The sequence below is a fragment of the Thamnophis elegans genome, chromosome 7 (assembly GCF_009769535.1).
Source record: "Thamnophis elegans isolate rThaEle1 chromosome 7, rThaEle1.pri, whole genome shotgun sequence".
In the NCBI taxonomy this organism is placed as follows: domain Eukaryota; kingdom Metazoa; phylum Chordata; class Lepidosauria; order Squamata; family Colubridae; genus Thamnophis; species Thamnophis elegans.
Genome location: NC_045547.1, coordinates 47027581 through 47051706, shown reverse-complemented (window position 1 = coordinate 47051706; position 24126 = coordinate 47027581). Strand labels below are relative to the sequence as shown.

Below are 24126 nucleotides of genomic sequence, written 5' to 3'. Positions count from 1 at the left end.
TATACTATTATCAATATAGTATACAAAGTTGCATACTATATCTCCCTGAATTATTCCCACCAAATGCTTGAAAATTAAATACTATCCTAATCATATTAGAAAAACACATCCAATGGACTTTTTTTTTAAAAAAAAAAATGGTTAATGTACAATATCTGACAAGGCTCCTTAGCACTAATGCAATGAAGAACACCCACTGTACTCTTCCAAAACTGAATAGTTAACAATCTGCATAAATGTGAAATTAAGTTCTAAATCTTTCAAAGCTCAACAACCAAGCAGAGCCAAAATGACAGCAGTGAATCTTTCTAATCTCTATTAATGTTCAATTCTTTAGCAGCTTTCCAAGCAGGTCAACATCTGCATGCCTTCCGCAAATATTCTTTTAAACATTCGTGTTTGCAACTTTTCCCGTTTCTAAAACAGCTCTCCCAACCTGGTGATCTGTTGAGATCTGCACAATTCTCATTATTCTCAGCAAATCTCAACAACTCTGCCTTCAGATCCTCCATCACCCTCCAACTAGAAACAGCTCTTGACCCTTTAGGATGTCGTCACCATAGTCTCCACCCAACCTTGAGCAAGCCGAGAGAGCAGGAGAATTTCTCCCGAATTATCACTTTGTATGAGCTAATCCAGTCGTCTCCAATCTTGGCAACTTTAAGACTTGTGGACTTCAACTCCCAGAGTCAAAAGCAGCAAAAATCTATCAGAATTCTGTGTTAATATCTGACCCTAATTGGGTCAATGCCAGGTCACATGCCCCACAATATATTCTTAGTAACACAGGCTTAGCTATGTAATTTGCAATATAATCTTTTGACTGTTTAGAAATCATTAGATGGGAGTTGAAGTCCACAAGTCTTAAAGTTGCCAAGGTTGGAGACCACTGGGTTAGCTCATACAAAGCGATAATTCAGGAGAAATACTCCTGCTCTCTCGGCTTGCTCAAGGTTAGGTGGAGACTACGGTGACGACATCATAAGTAGAGCCAAAATGACAGCAGTGAATCTTTCTAATCTCTATTAATGTTCAATTCTTCAGCAGCTTTCCAAGCAGGTCAACATCTGCATGCCTTCTGCAAATATTCTTTTAAACATTCATGTTTGCAACTTTTCTCAACAACTCTGCCTTCAGATCCTCCATCACCCTCCGACTCTTGACCCTTTAGGATGTCGTCACCACAGTCTCCACCCAACCTTGAGTAAGCTGAGAGAGCAGGAGAATTTCTCCCGAATTATCGCTTTGTATGAGCTAATCCAGTGGTCTCCAACCTTGGCAACTTTAAGACTTGTGGACTTCAACTCCCAGAGTTCCTCAGCCAGCTTTGCTGGTTGAGGAACTCTGGGAGTTGAAGTCGACAGGTCTTAAAGTTGCCAAGGTTGGAGACTACTGAGCTAACCGATGCCTGTAATCAGACTTGAAGGAACCAAGATAGCACATTTAAGTCGCCTCATGCACAGCACCCCTTCCCTCTAGATAAAACAACAGCAGCAGCAGCAAGAGGCAACTGTTATGACAAGGATACATTTCCGAGGCGAAGGCTCCCTCCAGCCTTGGCTGCCGATGTATCCACCACCACCTCCTCCTCCTCCTCCTCCCGAGGGCCTTCCAGGGGAATTGCCACCTCGGCTCCTTCCCCAGCGGCCTCCGCCCCGGTAGGCCCTGCCTCGAAAACGAAACCGGTCCAGCGCGTTGTGGCTGCGTTCCCAGAACGAGAGCCGCGGGCCGGCGTCGGGGTGAGGGCCGGGCGGCAGCCGCGAGCAGGACGAGGAAGGAGGCGGCTGGGGACGGAAAGGCTCCTTCAGCCGGTACCCGCCGCCTCCGCCGTGCCCGTGGACGTGTCCGAGTTCCGGGGGAGGCTGGTGGCGCAAGTGAGGGAAGCGGCGAGAGGAGGACGGGAGGCTGTTCCGCAGGTCGGGAGGCGGCCTGCGTCGGGCGTAAGGGCCCCGGCCGCCACTCCGGTCTCTGCCGCTGGGCTCAGGGGGTGCATCGTTATTGTCGTCGTCGCTGATTTCTCCGTCCTCTAGTTCCCCTTCCTCTTTCGGGGAGAGGTCGCTCGGGGTCGTCGCCTTCTCCTCAGCCGCAGAAGCCGCCATAGGAGTTACTCAGCGCTCACTGGGCCGCAGACGCAGAAGGAAACGCCCCGGGCTGGCCCGCCCACAAGCGCACCGCTCACTTTCGGTGCCTTTTTCCAAGTGGCGCGACGGCCCAGTCAGACCCCAAACTTGTACGCGCAACACCACCCTTCCCCTTTGCTCTCAAGACTCTCGCGAGACTTCGTTGTTTTTTCCGCTCTTCCCCTTCCTCAAAGGATATCGGCGGCGGGGGGGGGGAAGAGGAGCATCACAAAGGGGGGCGGCGAAATGCACGTTGGGAATTGTAGTCCCCCCCGCCGTCAGGAAATTGAGGAGGTCAGTTCCACTTCAACGAAGAACTGGGAAATAATAACGGTTCTTTAACGGCAATTGTGCCTGCTCTAAAAATTATGAGGAAAAGAATGTCTGAAGATCTAATAAAGGCTGCACAGAGCTTAGTTTAGGCGTAGTTGCAGAACAGGACAAAACTCAGCTCTACCGATGGGTTTTGTATAGTTCGTAATTAACTTGTGGAATCCTTCGCTGTAAAATGTGAAGCTGATAGCTATTATCTTATAAGTTTTAAATGGGGAGTGGCCTTATTCCGAAGAAGATGAAGATAAAATCCCAATAAGAAGTGGGTATGTTTAGTCTAGAGAGAAAACCAGGGGCAGCAGTTCCTCAAATATTTAGAGGGCTGGGTGAGAAAAGGTGTAGCTTTTTTCTAAGAAGGTAGGACGAGAACCAGCAGGTGCAGCAGAAGCTTTACCGAAGACGATCCAAACTTGAAAGGGGGAATACTCTGACAGTTGTTAAACAGTTTCCTAGAGTTTCAGCCTGATCCATCTCTAGAAAAAGAAATATTAGAGGATTATGATTGGAGGATCCCAGCTCAAATTCAGGAAGTTGGAGAAGACAACTGAGTCCCTTTCCAACCCTGTGAGTCTAAATCATGAAACCAATACTATAGTATCAAGTTTTATAAATGAAATGGCTAGAAATAGCTGAATGCTAATACCTTGTATGTGGGCTTTCCATGTGTATTTGGTTAGTCACTGTAGAAAACGTGGATGCAAAGAAGGACTTTAGAAGGTTTAAAGTCCCAGAAGTACTTTATGTAAGTGCTTCCCTTCAGTTCATGATGCAACAGAAAAGTGGAATACTTCTAATTGCAATGAGGCTAGTAATGCAATGTTGTGATACTGACTTTCCTATGTTCCCTAGGACAGGTTCAGAAAAGTGATGATTCTTGTGGGTTTGTTTCCATTCCTATTCAACATCATCTATTGTTGGAAAAATAATCACTTAACACGTGGACAAGTAGGAATAGGTGAACATAATCAAGTGTAGATTTTAAGTTTAGCCATCTACCAAGTTGCTGAACTAACTGGTTGTAAGTACAGAGAGGTATGAAATTATAATGGAAGAGCTGCCTTTCTGTTTGACACAACCACTCCTATGTGTCTGAACCTTCTGTGAGTATTTTTAAACAGGAGCCTAGAGCAATTTTGACATTTTGCTAAAATCTTGACCAGGTTTTGGGAGAGGATATAAGGTGACACAGAAGGAGCAAATGATAATAGCAAACAGTTCTTGTTTAGCATTGCCATGGAATAGCAACACCTGGAAATACAATGTGGAATACAGGTAGTCCTTAAGTTACAGCCATATTGGAGCTTGTCCATTAGGATCAGATGTCAGGACAAATATTAAAAGAACTGCCTCAAGTAATGACCAATCATCCCTGCTCTTCCCAGTGCATTCATTGAACACACAGGTCAATAAGTGGGCTGTGGGCTGCCTCAGGGATAGGAGAGATCCTGGGAGGCCTAATGCAAATAAAAAGGCCACCTGCCTTGGCTCTCCCACAGCCTTCCTCACCACGAGTTACCCTATGCTCCATTTCCCATCCATTGGGTAACTTGCATACATGCCTACCACACAGCTGACTGGCTTGCTGGCAACAAACAATTTGGAAGGAAAAGATGGGGTGTGCCTGTCTCTCCTGATTGCTGCTGCCCTTCTGGGGCCAAAAAAAGGATGGGTTTCCTAGTCTTTCAGAGCTATAATTTCAATATTTGCATATCTTCAAATCCACCCAAATCCACATTTCTTCAATAAAGTTAAAAAAAAAGCTGGGATTTACAGACTTGTCTAATTTTTACCATCACCACCCATTAGGTTTTGAAATGAAACTCCACAACTCTTCCCTCCAATCTCTATCCCTTTTAATAGCTTAATTTGCTAAATACACTGCCTGCCTGGAAAGAGATGGCAAAATCTGTAAGTTATTTACCTTGACCCAGGCTGAAGAGCATGGGAAAGGGATGATGCAAGGAAAGAAAATATTTCTGCAGCAAAGGTCTGGGTCAGCAAGACAAATGTAGACATTGGGAGTGTGGTTTTAAAGAAAAAAGACCAATAAAAAACACCAGATTAAAGGACTCAAGAACTCAGATAACCAACAATACTGTTTAATGTTCAATGTGCAAGACCAAATATCTAGGCTGTGGTCAGCAACTGAGGAAGCAGACAGGAGGGAATGGGAGAATGTGTCACTAGAACATTTTCTCACAATGTTTTTTTAACTTATGTTTAGTACTTTCTTTTTGATTTATTCTGTTGTCATTATCAAATGTAGTCTTTTTATTTTATATTTCACTATTTAAATAATAAAGACACCCAGAACTGTTTTTTGTGAGGAGGGTGGCCATATACAGTAAATGTGATAAACAGACATCCTTAAAATAAGAGACTGGAGAGATACACGAAGTCCCACATTCCCTTGCCCTGAGTTACATGTGGGCTAAGGATATACACTTTTGGTACCATTCCAATGCATTTTGTGCACTTTTATATGAATCATTTAAAATAATAATTAACAAAACAGGTGCAGATCATGCTGGCTCTCCAGCTTTAATTGAACCATGATTCTCTACAACTCCAACCAGTATGGTAAAGAATGCCATGTGTTATAATTAATCCATAATTAGAGCCACACAATATATCTCCAATATCTCCACAATATTGGAATGAGACCTCATTCCAGAGGACAGGCACTGTGACAGTGACTGTGCACTTCCATGGTTCTGATAGAGGGTATTATTTAATGGGAGATAGTGGTTTCTCAAGTAATCAGGACCTATGCCATGAAGAGCTTTATAGATAGCAGCCATCACTTTGAATGGCACCCACATGCAAACCTACAACGACTGCAAATTACAAACTAAAGATGCTACATAGATATTCTAAGGCCGGCCTGCCTGCTCTGCTACTTTCTGAACCAACTGAAGGCTCCAATTGGTCTTCAAGGCAGCCCATATAAAAGCTGTAGTCAAGCCATGAGGTGACCAGGACATGATCTACAAAAGGGTGCAACTGACACATCAGATGAATTTGTACAAACAGCTGTCACCTTCTTGACCACAGCTGTTACTTGCTTATCAAATGGGAGGTGTGAATCCAGGCCAGCCTGTAGATTGTGCACCACTCTTAAGTGAAGAAGTACAACCCTATCCAAAGACAAATGTGGAATTCCCTAGGTCTGGGTGGGCCAAATACCCAAAATGTTTCAAAACTGTGTTGGGGGACAGTTCCTACCCATACAAATCCATACAGACTATAGATACTGGGATAGAGTTTTGGTAATCTCACGTGGCCAGGCTGGAATTGAGAGATATAATTGAGTATCATTAATATATTGATAATGCTGAACCCCAAACTGTGGATGTTACCCAGTAGTGGTTTCATGTAGATTTTGAAATGGAAGGTAGAGAGTAGAATCTTATGGCACTCCTCAAAGAAGAGGCCAGAAGAGTAATCGGTGTCCCCCCCCAACCAATACCAGTTGGACCCAGTCCTGGAAAAAGATTGCTACCTTTAAGCTAGCTCTACCATAGGTAATCTACAAGTGTGACCAAAGTTGCGTCAGTACTAAATCTGGTCCTGAAACCTGACTGAAAGAAGACCACATACTCTGTTGCCTATAAGGTTTTCATCAACTATAGAATCAATCACTTTCTCAAAAACCATCTCCCAAAAGGGAGGGAAACTGGATGATAATTATCAAAAGCAGATGGGTTCAAGGATGGACTTGTGAGGGGATGAGAGGACCACCACCTCTTTCATGATAGGTGATACTATCCCCTCTGTTAAGCTAAGAACACAGCATGAACATAACTGCAAGTTGCCTCCCTGGCTGCTTTTACAACTCAAGAAGGGCCTGGATCCAGAAACAGGTAGCCAGGTTAACAGCAGAGAGGGGCCCCAGGGAGGGATGATAGCAGTGATTTGAAAGGCAATATGTCCATAGCAATGGATGAGGTCAATGTCTGCCACTTCCAGATTCTGTATTAATCCCAACATGACCAACACATACTATATAGTATATATATATGTAGGTCTCTAGTTATTCGGGTTTTCTCCCGCATAGAATTGGAGATGTCTTGGCTGCGTCTTAATTCTACACAGGAGAAAACCCGAATAACTAGAGACCTACATACTAACACCCGCGAAAACCTCAGAAAACATACATACATACATACATACATACATACATACATACATATATATATATATATATATATATATATATAGTATTGCTTCTGTGAAGCAAAGTCCTTGAAAGTTTGTAACAACTCACAAATAGCAATAGTCGCCCTCCTCCCCTGGGCTGTCAGCAGGTACAGAACCTAGTCCTATTCTTTTTAATATAGCTTTAGCAATCCTTCAAAATAGTATTAATACTTTCTTTGAAGAAAAATCTAATGCTCTTCAAAGATCATTAAATCTCTGCTGGTCAGGAGCCTGTCAAAATCTTAAAAACATTATGGAATGGACCAGTCAGATATTATTTCCACAGTAGTATGTATCGGAGATGGTGACTCTTTGAGAGCTGTATGCGATGAAATTTCATTTAATGTATGCCATTTAGCGTACATTTAAAGTGAAAATAAAGTTATTCTAAGTCTAAATCTCAGCTAGTTTGCAAAAGCCAGGTATCTTGCATCTCCTGCAGCACAAGCAACATGAGTATGGAGACCAATTCATGTAAACCAAAAGGGAAATGACTACAGACCAAAGTGTCCATAGGTACTGTGCAGATTCCAATTTCAGCAATATTGGTGAAGCATGAAAAATGTGTGTAGCACAAACTGTATAGTAGAAGAGGGAAAACATTACTTTAAACCTAGACCAGCTAGGATGATTTTAACGTGTCTCAAGAGGTTGATATAAAGATAATGACATAGTAAAAAAAAAAAAGCACTTATTGATATCTTCATGTAATGAATAAGGGAATGTGAAGAGCAATCTTGAATTTTTCCTTTTTGATTGGCCAACATAAAACAATTGCATTTAAAGACTGTATATATACATGCTTACTTGATAGTACATTGAATTTCATGCAAATGTATTTTTTAATAAATACAATGTAAATTTCTCTTGTCTCTATTCCCTTGTCTACTATAGAACAACAATTCTTAGAACTGAATTTCTCATAAATCTTTTGGATTTTCATCTGTTAGATTACACATTATCTAGATTAATGGATTCTAGTTTTGTGTTCTAATTTTGTGCTGAATTTCATGAAATTGAAATTCAATTTCTAAAATTGAAGAATTATTCCCATATTTTAAAAATGATTTTAAAAATAGTGTAATAAATAGTGTGATTTTATATTTCAAATGTCCTAGTTACTATTTGCATAGGAAGTGCCTTAAATCAGGGAAAACAAGCCCTCTCAATGTCATTGGATGTCCAGTTAGCTGGCCATATAGAATTAAAATCAAACAGCATCTGGAGAGCCATAGGTTCCCAGTCCTTGTTTTGAATGATTTTGTAAATGAAAACTGTATTTTTTGAATTGTGTTTATTTTGTTTTTTAAATAATTATAAATTTACATTTATACTAAGATATATCACATTTGCTCAGCCATGTGTCTAAATGAAAAACAGCAATTATGTATTGCTCAATGATCTGTATCTCTAATTCTATGTATTTAGATGCAGTAATAAAGCCTATGTGATATATCAAATTACTACTCCATCTGAATTTAGTGTGACTTACTTCTGAAAAAACATTCAGACTATAGAATATATGTCTATTGGTAGATCCTCCAGAAATTGTATAGAACTGGGTTATACAGACATGAAACAATGACAACAGTGGATAATCAGAATTCTGTTTCCAACAAAATGTGCCAATAAAATATGCTGGGTGGATCTCCAATTTCACAAGAGGAGAATGATGGAATAAATTATAGACATTACTTTGATGTGAAGCCTACATGTTAAGGCACACCCTCTTTCTTCTTCCAGTGCTGTTTTGTCTTTTAAGGAAGTGAGTCATGAGAGAGAGCCCAAATTCTTCCACATAAATGAAAGAACGTGAAACAAAATTAGAGTGGGCGAAAAGGAAATCCAGAACATTTTTCTATTCTATTGGAAATTATTGTTATTGACAACTTACTATGACACGTTTAACATTTTCCCAGGATTCCCAGTGGTGATTTTGAGATACATATTTCGCTTGCATTCCATAGTTCTTGGATTTCAAAGCTGTGCAAGATTCTCAGTAACAGGTAAGTGATATCAATTTTGCTATTCTACCTATTTATTTCTTCTATTTCAATCAATGTTTTACATTTTTCTTTCTTACCTGTACCACTGTGAGAAATTCTACAAAATCTTCTAGCACAAATGAGGAATGTTTTCTTAATATAACTAGTGCAGTTAATATGCTGACATGTATAGATTACAGTCATGAATGTATAGGTATTTGCACAACAGTCTCATTGCATTTAAGAGAATTTTATCCAAAGAATTCTCATTCAAATATTGGATTTCTTATACATATCTCTTACTGTTAAGTAATTGCATTGAGATTTTTATTTATTGTTACTTTAATTATTAGCAATATTATTTCACACAATATTTCATATGTTCCTTTCTTACATTTGATGTGTGTTATATTTCTCATGTGTGTATAGTCAATATGTTTACCAATTAATAAACACAATTATGAAAATAAATGAGAAATAGTATGGAAAAGAAATAATAAAAGAAAATAGAACTGGAGGTGAAATGTGGTGCTGCTGAAACTAGTGATAGAAATAGTAGTTTGCAACATGAATATATGCAATTATAGAAAGGTGGTCTAAGATACTGCCCAAAACTGTTATTAACCTGTCAGTAGTAGTGATGCAAGAGAATATAATCCACTAGCTTCCTAGGGAAAACAACTAAGAGGAACAACTCCCTAGGTTCTTTTCTGGTTCACATTATATCTGGTACTTGCTGATCAACAGCAGCTTGATTATTGCTGAGATTCTTTAGAAGGTAAGCTTTGTATCAGGCATTCAGATAGTTTGGTTAGGACCAGGTTTTAAACTGTAATTGTTTATCAACTTCACATTTTTCTCAACCAGCTTTTTAGATTAATTATTCAATCTTTTAGGTGTTCCTTTGAGTCTTAATCCTGTTTTTCCCATGTAATCTCAAAATATTTTATTGTTGGAAATGGAATCTTAAATGTTCTCTTCCCATCTTCAAGAAGAGCCAAGGTTTTGCATAGTCTTGATGTAGTATTTGGATATCAGTTACTGTATTTATAAGATATCTCTTTACCTTGGTCTCCCAGTTTTAAATTAGGTATTGTATTATTTAAAAAGTATTTGGTTTAGGAGAATGTTATGTTGACTTTTAAAAAATATAATTCTTGGGCCAACATTTATTACAAATTTAGTTTTTCTTATTGACAGATTTCAACAAAGCCTGTAACAGTAATGTACATGTTAATGTGTCTGGCTAAAGGAGGCAAAAAGTTCAGGAACAGTTTTGAAGTTCTGTGATAATGCTTATATGTAAGCTTAATATAGACAATACACCATATGATCAGAAAAAGAAGTCAAGTCCGTGAGAAGAAGAAAAAATTACATACATAAAGCAACTGTTGAGTCAATAGTGAATGGGATAATTGCCAAACAATAGTGATTACTTGCTATCAGAAATTTAACACTTTCAAGAAAGAAATATGACTACTTTTGATATGCAAGAACTGGGTGTTTCAGGTCAAAACTGGGTTTATTTTCTGATGGCATCCCAATAAATAGGCAGAAGTATTAGGAATGTTTGCTGCCTTGAGTTGACCTTTTTTTTTAAAGGCAGATGAAAATTATAATAAAGGACTAAGTGGATAAAAATGCCAAATCCAGTCTAAACATCTGACTGTGAGATGAACCATTACATTACATTACATTACATTACATTACATTACATTACATTACATTACATTACATTACATTACATTACATGTGTGTGTGTATAATCTCCCTTAGTGTGGCACTGCCTTGATATCATTAGGGGGCTTGTGTACTCTGAGAAAGATGAGAGCTATGCCAGAGGTTCAACCATATTGGACATGACCCAGATGAAGAGTCTCTCCCATAAATAACATGGTGAAATGTAATTAACAGAAATCCATTCTGGATCAGTCATTAACTGAGTCAACAAAAACAAAGATACCATGTTTCCCTAAAAATATCACCTACCCCAAAAACAACCCCTAGTCTGATTTTCACCCCTGTGCCTAATGTATATCCCCAAAATAAGCCCTAGTTAACCCCTGTCCATTGTCTGGTTGTACAAGGTGGGATGAGCCACAGGCGTAAAAATCAAGCTGGGGTGGGGAGGTGGAGGTGCTCCACGTGTCCTGTACCTGCTTACCTGACGACTGCTGCAGCCAGGCCTCCTATACCCTGACACCTGATGCACCACTGCCCAATTTCTTCTGCAGCCTCTTGCAGCCACTTGTGACTGGATGTCATGAGGTGCACTGTGCTGGTGCCACCACAAGTGGCAGAACGCAGCGAGACTCGTATTGAGGACATCGTAAGACTTTTCATGCTGGTGCTGCCATGAGCAGGAGGATGCCATGAGGCTTGCCGTGCTAGTACCCCCATAAACGGCACCAGTGCGACACGCCTGGTGGCATTCTGCCGCTCGCGGCGGCATCAGCATAACAAGCCTAGCAGCGTTCTGCCATTCAGGGGGCACCAATGCGATGAGCCTCATGGCATCTTGCGACTCATCATGCCATGAGCGGCTGCGAGCAGCTGCAGAAGAAGTTGGACAGCAGTGCAACAGGTGTTGGGGCGTGGGAATCATGGCTGTGGTAGTCCTAAGACATCCCCTGAAAATAAGACCTGGTGCTTATTTTGGGAGCAAAATATGGTATGTGTTGGAGTTCCCGAACAAATGGCTACAGGACTTACGACTGTTAGCTTAAGGACTTAAGACTATTGGAAGACACACCAAATGAAACAGCTTTTTTTTTAAATGACCCTGAAATCTCTTGCATCAGTGTGGAGTTGGGATGACTGAATGGACCTGAATATTTACTGGCCGGATGCCCTTCCTGACACCTACACGGAGCTCACAGCAGATATTTTTTTCTTTATGCCCAGAGAGACAAATATCTGCTGCTACCTAGGATTGAACTCACAGCCTCCAGATTGTCAGGCAAGAACTCCACCTCTAGGCACCACACTGCTCCAAAGAAACAACTCCAAAGATACTCCAAAGATACAACTACAACAAGATGCCAATATTGTAATATCAACTATAAATACAGACTTACTGCAAGAAACAAATCAACTAATGAGCGGAATGGCTGCAGTTATAATTGAACACCTTGAACACAAAATCAGAAAAGAAAAAGCCTGGAAAATAAGATAAGTATGCTAAGAGCAGATGCAAGCAAGTTAAGGCAAATGAAAGAAAATAAGCTGAAGAACAAGAAGAACAAATAATACCCAATCATCAGCAGAAATAGTGGGGGAACAGGCAAGAACGATCAATAGTTAGTTAGCACCAGCCCCCAGGTGAAGTTAAACTGCATGGCTTTGAGGTAAAACATCTGACTAGTCTATAACGACTCATTGCCAAACAGTTTAACATACTGAGAGGATGTAAAATTGAAGATTGGTTAACATCTGGTAAAACCTATCTGATAATTAATAATCCACCAAAAGGGGCAGTACCAGGAAACTGAAGGCCAACTACTTGCTCACCAACAACTTTCAAATTGCTAACTGGTATTGATAGTTGATGCAGCCTAGTTGAAAACAAACTCTTTTCACCTGAGCCAAAAAGAAATCACCCCAATAGCAGAGGAACAAAAGATCAACTCCTAATTGACAAGATGATATTGGAAAACTGCAAGAGAAAGGAAACCAACTGGAATGTAGCTTGGATTGATTACAAGAAGGTATCCGACTCCCTGCCACATAATTGGATAACCAAATGCCTAAAAAAAAACCAGGAGTCAGTAGAAATATCAGAAGCATTGTGCAAAGATCAGTGGCATAATGGAAGACAGATATTGGTCAGTGATGAAAGAATGAGACAGATTAATCAAGAGAGGAGACTTTCAATGGGACTCACTGTCAGCATTCCTGTTTGTCATTGCACTGGTTCCTCTGTCAACAATGAAGAACAAGTCAGGCTATGGCTATCAAACATCAAAAACATTTGCCAGGCTATCTCACCTCCTTTACATGGACGATCTGAAGCTATATAGAAGTATTCTATTTTGAAATAGAATCATTACTCCACACTGCCCATATATAAAGCCAACATATTGCAATAGAGTTTGGATTGGATAAATATGCCACCCTTACTAGTAGGAAAAATAGTAAAAACTGAAGGAATCAAGATGCTCTATGGAAATAACATCAAAAGTCTGGATGAACACGATCATTACAAATACCCAGGAATCCTTTAAGCTGACAATATCAAGCACACCATAGTCAAGAAGGTTAGAAATGAATACATCATTAGAGTGAAAAAGAACTTTAAAGTCCGAGTTCAGTGTGAAAATATCATCAAGGCAATTAATATCTGGGCAATTCCAGTCATTAGATACATAGCTGCAATAGCAGACTGGAGTCAAGTAGAAGCAAATGCCCTGGACAGGAAGATCAGAAAAATGTCAATAATTAATACCCTTCATTCACACAGTGAGGTTAACAAATTCTACTTTCCAAACAGAATAGGTGAGCATGGAATATTGCAAGTATACCTGACAGTTGAACCAGAAAAAAGGGCATTGGAAGAATATCTGAAGGACAGTAAAGAAAATGCACTGAAGCTAGTACACTACTAAGGTTTCCTGAATACCCAAGAGACTAAACTGGCCTACAAAAAAAATCAAAGGAAGCATAGAAAAGAAACACAGCAAGGCAAAGTATTACATGACCATTGCAGTTAAACAACAACAACAACAACAACAACAACAACAACAAGATCTGGCAATGGTAATAGCAGGAAAACTGAAAAAAAGGAAAGAATGGTGGTGTTAATTCTTAAATGCCAACATTTAAGAACCAATGCATATAAAACCAGAATTGAGAAGACAACAACAGATGTGATTTCTGCAAAGAAGCTAAAGAACAATGGATCATCTGGTTAGCTGCTGCAAAAAGTTTGCATAGTCTCACTACAAGCAACAGCATGACAAAATAGCAATAATGGTGCCTTGGAAGATCCATAAGAAATACCATTTGCCTGTAAGCAAGAACTGTTAAAAATACAAAGTAGACAATTATTAGAAAATTAAGAAGTTCTGGGACTTTAGAACTAAAATGGAGAAGCATCTGCCACATAATACCCCAGACTTAACAACTGTCAATAAGAAAGTCAAAGATCTCTAGTGGACAGTACAGTACTTTGAGATAGTAGAATAGAGCAGAAAGAAATAGAGAAGATAGCAAATACAAAGACTTGAAAATATACTGTAGGTAGAATGGCTGTGGCAAAAGAAAGCAAAAATATACCAATAGTAATAAAGGCCTTGGGTGCAATCCCAAAACCATTTTGACACCATTGGCACTGACACCAGTCAATTGTAAAAACAGCTTTACTTGGAACAGCGGTGGTGAACCAGTGGTGGGTTGCCAATGTTTTTACTACCGGTTTGAGCCTCCCACCACCACTACTACCAGTTCACCCAATCCAGGCCGAACTAGGAGCAACCCACCTCTGGCACACACATGGGAGTGCCAGAAACCCGAAGAGCAGTTTCCTGGTCACCTGGTTTTCCAGTTTCTGGAGCACATGCGCATGTGAAGACCAGCTGGCCGATATGCATGCAATGTGCCGGAAACCAGAAGCTCAGCTTCCCAATGCGCACATATGTGCCAGGGAGCTGCTCTTTCAGTTTCCGACACTCCTGCGTGCACAAAAATCAGTTGGCCAGCATGCATGTGCATGCTGGAACCCAGAAGAGCAATGGGCAATGGCTGGCGTACCTGGAGATATGGCTCTGCATGCCACTTCCAGCACGTGTGCCATAGGTTTGCCATCACGGCCCTAGAGCCTCTTTGGTAATGTATCATTCTACTTTGAGTTTATGCTTTTATATCAATATAAAAAATATCACTAGAATTTTCATCATAATGTAACTCCTTCACATTATTTTTGCCGTACTGTATGTCTACAGCATATTTATTTACAACCAGATCTTAATCATTCAGGCTCCTTTTTTCTGTGTAGTTATTCATTCATATTTGGAAAAAGTACCACTATTAGCACATAATTAGCCATTTCAAAGGTCACAGCTTTTATCATTATCACTGTTTTCTAATTTAGATTTAGAAGGCTGACCAGATTCAAAATTACCATAAATGGAAGTGCCCACCCTCCATAGCATTCACATGTAGTACCCATCCATCTGGTCTCCATAGCACCAACCTGTTTTCCTGGGACACAATTTTAGCACCTCTGTCATGGTCATGTGAGATTCTCACTTAACAAAGCAACAGAAATCTCCAGGCTGCTGTCACTAAGCAGTACAATTTCATTGTCCTTTATGATCATATTGCTTATCCAATCCTAATTATCACCCTAATTCTGTAGTTACATCCAGATCAACAGGAAAAACAGATCCCATGGAACTTTAATGGCATGCTTCAAAAACTAAAACATGTTTGTAAGCTAATGATATGACTATAAGAGAGAAAATCTAATCAGATGTTTATGTACAGAATAAATAATTCACTGAACTGAAACATTAGCCACACTGTTCTGAATTAACAGGACAGGCTAGGCTAAAATGGTATTGGTAGTTTGGGATGGAATGTGCTATGGAAACAACTCCCAGAGTGTTTTGCATTGGCATAATTGAGGTTTTACCATTACCTTTTAATTGACATGCATTCAGATATAAGTGATATGGTTTACCAGGAGACATTGGAGCAATATATTAATCTGAGCGATTAGTAGAACTTTAATGATTTCTAAATAATTGTTTACTTAGCTACACCACTCACTGTTGTTGACAAAGTAGCCAATTTCTTAAGCACTAGTGTTTGCAAAAAAACCCCAGAACATTAAAAATAAAATACAATGTATTTCAATCGATAAAAATTTATAATACAATCTTATAGTTATCCATTTAGAACAAGGGATATGAAGAGAGTAGAGGGAAATCTGTCTTCCTTTCTGCAGCAGTGCCATCTTTGAAATGAAAGCCCATTTTGACAGCCTGTAGGAGAGAGAGCAGGCCACAAAAGCATCTGCTTGACTAATTTCAAGTGATCATTTCCTAGTTCTGGTGAAGACCAGTTGATTGATTATGTCCAATCAAGTCATTTTCAATTCCTAAGAATCACATAGATTTTCTTCATGAGGATTAAACCCTAAACTGTTTTTTCAAGCCCCCCCCCCCCCAGTGCATTTGTCATCACTGTAACTGAATAAAAACCAATAAATATAGTTATGGGTTTCTTGTGAAAAAATGCTAGTCTTTAAACATGGGTTTAATATTCTGAAAAAGAATAAAAAGAAAAATCTGTCACATATAGCCAAGAACAGAATGAAACACTAATTGTCTAGAAACCTGTAATTTACTGAGCACAGGTGAACAGCCTCACACTTGCTGTTCAAAAATAGCCTGACCAACAGGTTACAGGTGCAAAGGAGGGAATCCAAAGATCACTGGGAGAGTTCCTAATTGCTTTACCCCACACCCTTTTATGCCTGAGCATATTACTTGAACTACCAGACAAGTTTGTTAAACCTGTATTCTAATCATCCAAGTTCACCCCATCCTGCAATCTTCCACTTTATAAAGAGATTGATGGTTGCTTTCCCCCAGTAGGATGACACATGGTAGAAAGAAAACTAAGATAGTCACAAATCCTAACTTGCCTGCATTATTACTGTGACAGAATAGATCTCAGCAATGAAAGGACACGGTATATGCCAGCATGAATTTTTGCTAGGTCAAAGAATAATAGACTTCATGGTGAGGAACAGCTCTTAACAGTATCCTTATGGGTATTTTTATATAATAAAAATTAGGATTGTGGGAAGTGAAATATCAGTATTTATATACATACATACATACATACATACATACATACATACATACATACATATGTAACCAAGTCAATATAATCTTCATTAAGAGAGACAGAGAACAGCCAACATACACTTTATTTTTTTACTAAAGTAATATTTCACTTCATCTAACAGGGAAGATCATGATTTTGTCAGAATAAATATGAACGAAGAAATAGAAAGATGATGCATTAATCATATTATCCAGTTTATTCTGCGCCCTTTAGGTTTTAAATTGAGGTTCTATTTCAAGCCTTCTGGACACATTCATATTTGATTGTTAGCATTGACACAAATAATTTTAGCCATACTGATGAGGTTTTAATCACAGATTCCAGCTCCTTGAGTAAATTGATCAGAATTATAGTCTTAAATTCTTTATGAATAGTTGTCATAATTGTACTTAATTTTGAACAATAACAATAGCACTTAGACTTATATACCGCTTCACAGTGCTCTATAGCCCTCTAAGTGGTTTGAAGAGTCAGCAAATTGCCCCAAACAATCAGGGTCCTCATTTTACCCACTTCGGAAGGATGGAAGGCTGAGTCAACCTTGAGCCTGGTGACATTCGAACTGCCAAATTGCAGGCAACTGTCAGTCAGAAAAGTAGCCTGCAGTACTGTACTCTAACTATTGCATCACCTCAATGAAAAGGTTTAATGCAAACTTATGTTAAAACAATATCGTTTTTATATATTTTGACAGTATATCCAGTATTAAATACCAATGGTACATTATTTCATAAAAAATATTTCAAACTATAATTTAATGTAAATTTTAGATCCTTTGCAAAATATCTTCCCATTGTTTAAGCCAGTGGTAGTCAACCTGGTCCCTACTGCCCACTAGTGGACGTTCCAGCTTTTCATGGTGGGCGGTAGCGGTTTGCTGTATCTCTGCTTTATAAATTTTATAAAGTAAAGTTATTTGCCTACTTTATAAATCACCATTATTGTGGAACTGGTGGGCGGTTAGAAAATTTTACTACTAACAGAGATACAAAAGTGGGCAGTAGGTATAAAAAGGTTGACTATCCCTGGTTTATGCATTATATCCCAAATTCTTTAACCATTGGATCAGGGGTCACCAAACTTTCGGATCTCAGGGACCACTAAATTCATAATTTTAAATCCCATGGACCATGATCTGCCTAATGATCGGCTGGGTGAGTGTGGCAAGGTGATCATGTGACTGGGTGGGCGTGGCCAACTCGGTGTCACTCACATCAAGGGGAGCCTTGCCAGTCTCTACTTGCCACTGCTCGCCTGCCTGCCAGGGCTCCGTAGGGCCTCAACAGAAAGCAGTTGCTGGAGCCTAATCAGCCACCATGAGAAAGAGTTGGCAAAACAGCTGGATCAGTTCAAATTGGATCTGACAAAGAAGGAGGTTCAGCAGAAGCCTCACTGAGGACTGTGAGCATAGGCTTTCCAAGCAGAGAGAAGACCTGCAGGAGTGCAAGGCCACCAGCGCCTAGAGGCTCAGTGGGCTAAGATGGTCAGCCAGTTGCAGACCATGATGTAGTACCATTGGAACGAGGCCCTCCAGCTCTTTGCCACCACTGGCATTTCCTTCCAGCCTTTGCCCAAAGCCCTGCACCAGGAGGCTGAAGCAGACCACAAGTCAGAATTTATGCCCCACTTCGACCCTCACAAAAAAACCCAGAAGGGGGAGACTCTCTGCAGCAACACAAACATTCATTGCACCTATCCGGCCCAGAGGCTGTGATTTACTGCAATATAAAAAATGCAAATTTTTCTGCGGACCACCAAAATTTTCTCACAGACCACCAGTTGGTGACTGCTGCATTGGATCATTCAATGCTTTACATATTCAGTCTCCAAATTCAATTTCAACAACAGTTTCCTAACCTTGGCAATCATTACCACACAGTACAATTTCCAATTCATTTTTTACAAAGTCAAATCCATGTGTTTTCTAATTTAAACCTTTCAATTGTAAATATTTAAACCAGTGACAGACACATTCTTCTGATTCCAGTTCTTCTTTGGATTTGAGGGTAGGTTCACCTTGATTAAAAAGTATTATTTGACCATAGGTGCACCAGTCTGACCTAGCCATCATTTCTTTTCTAAAAAAGGCTTCTTGAGGTGATACCTGAAGAGTTGTTTTTGGAGAGATTATTTTACATTTGTTCCAAACCCTTAGAATGGCACATCCAACAATGATTGTTAAAATCAACATTTAACTTTGTCATACCATTAGGCATGCCATCCAAATCTTAGTTCATGGCCTTCTAATTCAAGTAGTCTCTTGTTTTAGAGTCGCCCATTCTTTTATCCAGACCAAACAGGCATTTATTATTAAATTATTAAAACTGTTATTAAATTGCCGCTTTGACTCTTTCAAACTAGCTGTTCTCTCTCTCCAAAATGTGGACTTTGCTGTCTTCAAAAGAATGCCCTTTGTCTTTGAAATGCAGATATTGTGATGATCTCCTATGTTGTACCATCCGTGTATGAAGTGGCTGTTTCCCCAATTTACAGATCTGCACATGTCTCACTGCATTGTACTGCATATACCACATTGCTCAGTTCGTGTCTGGGTGTTTTATCCCTGGGATGGACAAGCCTTAGACTTAAGAGTATTCTTGGGTTTAAAGTGTGCACGTATGTTGTGTTGGCTGAAGATCCTTTTGAGTTTTTCAGATATTCCTGCAATGTATGGAATGATGACATTGCTTCATCTATTGTTCTCTTCTTCATCATTATGGAGGAGCTCCTGTTGGGTCTTTTTGGTGATTTGATGAAGGCTCACTTGGGATCGCCACAAGTTTTGAGGACTTCCTTGATGTTCTTTTTCTCTCCCATCTTTTCTGGTAGGCAGGCCTTCAGCTCGGTGGTGTAGGGTTCTGTTAACTCCCATTTTCTGCTTCAGTGGGTGGTAAGAATCAAAATGTAAATATTGATCTGTGTGTGTGTGTGTTTTTTCTGTAAACTTCAATGTTAAGGGTCCTGGCTACTGGCTTCCTTAATGTGTAGTGCACAGTCCAGGAAGGCTAGGCTATTTTCCTTAACATCTTCCCATGTGAGTTTAATGTATCTGCCCACAGAGTTATGTTCGGTGAACACTTCCAATTCCTGTGTTTTGATCTTGACCCACATATCATCCACATACCTATACCAGTGAGTGGGTGGAATTATTGTGAAGGAGTTTAGGGTAATCCTGAGGACACAGATAAATCTCTGTGGCCTAAAAATCTCTCTAAAAGAATGCAAATGACCAGCTGTCTGCAAGGAATATAAATCCTTCCATTTCCTACTATCCAGTCAGAGCTGAAGAAGCTTCTTGAATGAGAAACGAAAGGTCTTCAAAGAAAAACATGAAAGGAATGAAAGAAATAGGAACTTACCAGTTCCCTATTGAAAAAAATCTTTGGGACAACTATGACCTGGATGACTGAAAATCTCCATAGACATACAAATCACTTTAACTCCTTGAATAAATTTCTCCCTGAAGTTCATATCTTCCAGGGCTTTAAATATACAGACCCATTTAAATTGTCAAAGGCTTTCTCTGCATCCAAAAATATTATGCTTTTAATTATAGTAGTGTAAGTATTCAATAATGTTCAAAACAGTTGTCATATTATCTCTAATGTCTTTTTGGCAAAAAGCCAGATTGGTCTTCATAAGACTAAGACATTCTTCATTTTCATCATTACTACACAGTATACTTTCCAATTCATTTTTTTTACAAAGTCAAATGTATAACTTATTTGATCTAATTTAAATCCTTTTTTTAAAAATTGTAAATATGGTAACCACCGACAGAATATTTCTTGATCATTCTGCAAAGGTGAATTGTATGATAAGAGGTTTTCCAAATTCAACTTAAAACAAAATTACCTAAAATAAACAGGACATATTCAGGGTCAACATTGCTTCCCAGCAGTACTGTTTAAAATTACCCAAATAATTTTAAGGCAGGGTTCCCCAACATGATCAATATCCACCCCCAAGGATCAATTATTTTGTTATTATTAATCATATAATTATTATTTAAATAATATTAAAATATTTTCATATAACAGATTTTTGGGGTTGATGAACAATCTAAAGAATCATGAAGAAATTAATCAGCTGAAGAATTTGTGGACCACTGTTTTAAAGATTGATAGGCCTTTTTGCGGAGTCACTATAATTTTGAAACAACTTGCAAAAAAAATTGTTTATATTCACTCAGAGCTGGATGCTGGAGATATTTTGGGAAAGGAATGGTGACCTATTAAGAGAGGTGAAATGGCAACTTACATCTGATAAAGTGGAAACCACAAAATAGCCCTGCCTTTATTATATTTGGTATAAGATGCAGTACAGCAAAACTCTTTAGAGTTTTTAAAGTCTTTAGAACCTCTAAAAATCTTTCCCTAAAATCACCTCTACATTCCATTTTACAAAGGTTATATTTTACCAGATAATCACAGTCCACTTTGATCTTCAGGGAGTGGTCCAATTTCTACATTGTCTCTTTCATGTGGATTGATAATTACCTCGTGAGATAGTCCAGGCAAGTACACACAGAACTACTAGCTCAATCTTTATTGTAAGGTTATTAACAGAATTTCACAAGCCTGAATGTATATCTCTCCCACCTCACTTTTACAGTCTCAGAAATTAGAGTTCTTTCTGAGGCAGTTGCCATGCTTCCATTCCTTCTGTGGGCTCAATTGCTTCATATCTGACCATAGCAATATCAATAGCAATTAGACTTATATACCGCTCCATAACACTTTACAACACTCTCTGGGTGGTTTACAATGCAGAGCATTTTTTGCATATTACACCCAACAAGTTGGGTCTTCATTTTATCAGCCTTAAAAGCATGGAAAGTTGAGTCAACCTTGACTCTGTCACAATTCAATTCCAGGCTGTGGGCAGAGTTTGCCTGCAATAATGCACTTTAAACACTGTGTCTCGAGGGTTCCTATAGACCAGTGATGGCTAATCTTTTTGCCATCAAAAGCAGGGGGGGTCATGCGCAGGTGTACCCACACCCATGATTCTATGCGCGCAACCCCTCCTGCAAATGCATGCATGACCCCCACCCTACCCTGTTTTGGGCATGTTTTCTGCCCTCCCAGGCTCCAGAGGCTTTCTAGGAGCCTGGGAGGGTGAAAACGGTTTCCCCTGTCCCCACAGAGGCTTCAGGAGGCTTCCCTTCCCGGAGGGCAAAAAATGGCCCTACAAGCAAATTGGAAGTTTGGGAACGGACTTCTGGGTTGCCCATAGGGCAGTTTTTCACCCTAAAGAGGCTTCAGGAGGGCAAAAAATGGCACAACACGCCAACCAGAAGTCAATTCCCGAACTTCTGGTTTGTGCGTTGGGTTGTTTTTCGCCCTCCGGAGGCTTCAGGGAAACCTCCAGAGGTTGCAAAACAGCCAAAAATGAAGGCCGAAGTCAGCTGGCCAGTGCGCGCATGCGCCCTGAAGCTGACAGGGCAACGTCTCGCATGCCCTAACAAATGGCTATGCGTGCCACAGGTTTGCCATCACAGCTATAGACAATGCCTATTATGTGGTTCTTCCTTCTCTCTCCCAAAGTCATTCTCACACACCATTAAAATTGGGCTGTTGTCTCACTTGGTTGGTGAAAGCAGCCAGAGAAATAATGGATGGTTGAGTATGTGTGGTAATTAAAGGCATCCTTGGGAGACAACAACCTGTCTTGAGGTGGTGACAGTGGTGAACTTACCCCTTGGGAAAAACATAGCTGTCATAGTCCCATCAAAGCAGGTGCAAAAATGCCTAAGATTAACATCAAGACTAAATTTAGAAATACCGGAAGGCTTGCTCAGAAATTTCTTTTAGTGGTAATTATTATCATTACATAAATTTATCATGTGTGCCTATTTTGATGGACAATTGGGAACAATTTGTCTTTACCCAATCTCAACAGAATGGGAAGAAATTGCACAGTACAATGATGGCTCCAATTATTGTTAAAACTAAAGTAAAATGCACATATGCACACTCAGAGAATAATTTATTTTAAATCATTCCCAGGTGAAAGTAGGATTGTCACCCGTGGGTTTTTTTATTGTGCTTTAAACAAAGAAAGGCATTTAATGTTCACAGGTCTGACTAGTTTAAACATTTAAGATTCACCATTTACAGCTTCTAAAAAACACATTAGGAACACAAGTTAAAATATTGAAGAAAATGGTGAGCACCTGTCTACCCTAGACGAGTTCAAATCATCAGGACCAGATGGACTACAGACGAGATCTCAGAACTACTGAACTATATCTTTCAAAGATCCTGGAGCACCAGGGAACTGCCTGAGGACTGGAAAAGAGCTGATGTAGTCCCCATCTTCAAAAAAGGGAAAAAAGCAGATCCAGGAAACTACAGACCTATCAACCTGACCTCAATACCAGGGAAGATTCTGGAAAAGATAATTAAGCAACAAATCAGTGAACACCTGGAAGCAAACAAAGTAATAACCAAAAGCCAACATGGGTTTGTCAAAAACAGATCATGCCAGACTAATATTGCATTCTTTGACAAAGTGACCAAATTAGTGGACCAGAGGCAGGGCCGGATTTAGATGAAAAGAGGCCCTAGGCTATTCCACTTATGAGGCCCTTTCACCTCCCATTTTTAAGCTTGTAAATTACATGAGAGACAATAAAATACATCATTACTGTGATATATATCAATATATATCAATATATATAGCTGGCCTCCCGACGGAGGGCGGCTCTGCTCTGCGGCAAAGGCAGCGAGGCCAGCCGCCTCTCCTGCCGTGCTCAGCTGCCCGACTCGGCCCCCTTGCCCTCACCTGCCTGGCCACTGGTGGGCTCCGCGTCGACGGGACGGCTACTGGGAGCGGCGCACCTCTCGCCCGACCGCCGGTGCCGGGAACGTGTGTGGGCTCCCCAACTGCCACGGCGCTGGAACGATCTTAACCAATACATTTTTATGTTTGTTTATTAGTCATATGCGTAGAATTTCTCCTTATTTTCGGTTCAGTGTTTTAGTGTTCACTGTTTTTAGAATAGTGTAATTTTAATTTTGCTAACAATTTGAATGTAGGCCCCTCTTGATCTTGAGGCCCTAGGCTGAAGCCTAGTTAGCCTATAGGAAAATGTAGGCCCTGACCAGAGGAATGCTGTTGATATAATTTACTTCGACTTCAGTAAGACATTTGATAAAGTAGACCATAAACTATTATTGATAAAATAGAAACATGTGGGTTAGGCAGCATCACCACCTAATGGATTCATAACTGGCTGACCAACCGCACTTGACATGTAGTCTTCAAGGGAACTGCAGTGGGGTACCCCAAGGCTCTGTTTTAGGCCCAGTACCCTTCAACATCTTCATCAATGATTGGGACAAGGGGATAGATGGGGAACTCTTCAAATTTGCAGATGACAACAAGCTGGCAGGAATAGCCAACACTCCAGAAAATAGGCTTAAAATATAGAAGGATCTTGACAGACTTGAACATTGGACTCTTATCTAACAAAACGAAATTCAATGGTGAAAAAAGTAAGGTTCTACATTTAGGCAAGAAAAACGAAATGCACAGGTACAGTATAGGTGGTACCTTGCTCAACAGTAGTAACTGTGAAAGGGATCTTGGAGTCCTAGTGGACAACCATTTAAATATGAGCCAGCAGT

General features: G+C 39.8%; 2 protein-coding genes across 3 annotated transcripts in view; one reads left to right on the top strand and one right to left on the bottom strand.

The window, feature by feature from the left end:
- ZFC3H1 (zinc finger C3H1-type containing) overlaps positions 1–2267 on the bottom strand; it is a 45755-nt gene extending 43488 nt beyond the window's left edge. Inside the window, exon 1 of the mRNA XM_032220705.1 lies at positions 1529–2267. Within this exon, the coding sequence (XP_032076596.1) occupies positions 1529–2099 (571 nt within the window). The 5' untranslated portion in view covers positions 2100–2267. The remainder of the gene's footprint in view (positions 1–1528) is intronic.
- Positions 2268–2390: 123 nt separating this feature from the next.
- The window catches only part of TMEM19 (transmembrane protein 19), a 39440-nt gene continuing 17704 nt past the window's right edge, over positions 2391–24126 (top strand). The window contains exons 1-2 of one of the 2 annotated variants that reach the window (XM_032221349.1): positions 2391–3017; positions 8573–8659. The gene's annotated coding sequence lies outside the window, so the exon portion shown is untranslated. The remainder of the gene's footprint in view (positions 3018–8572; positions 8660–24126) is intronic. The other variant, XM_032221351.1, reaches the window with a different exon arrangement.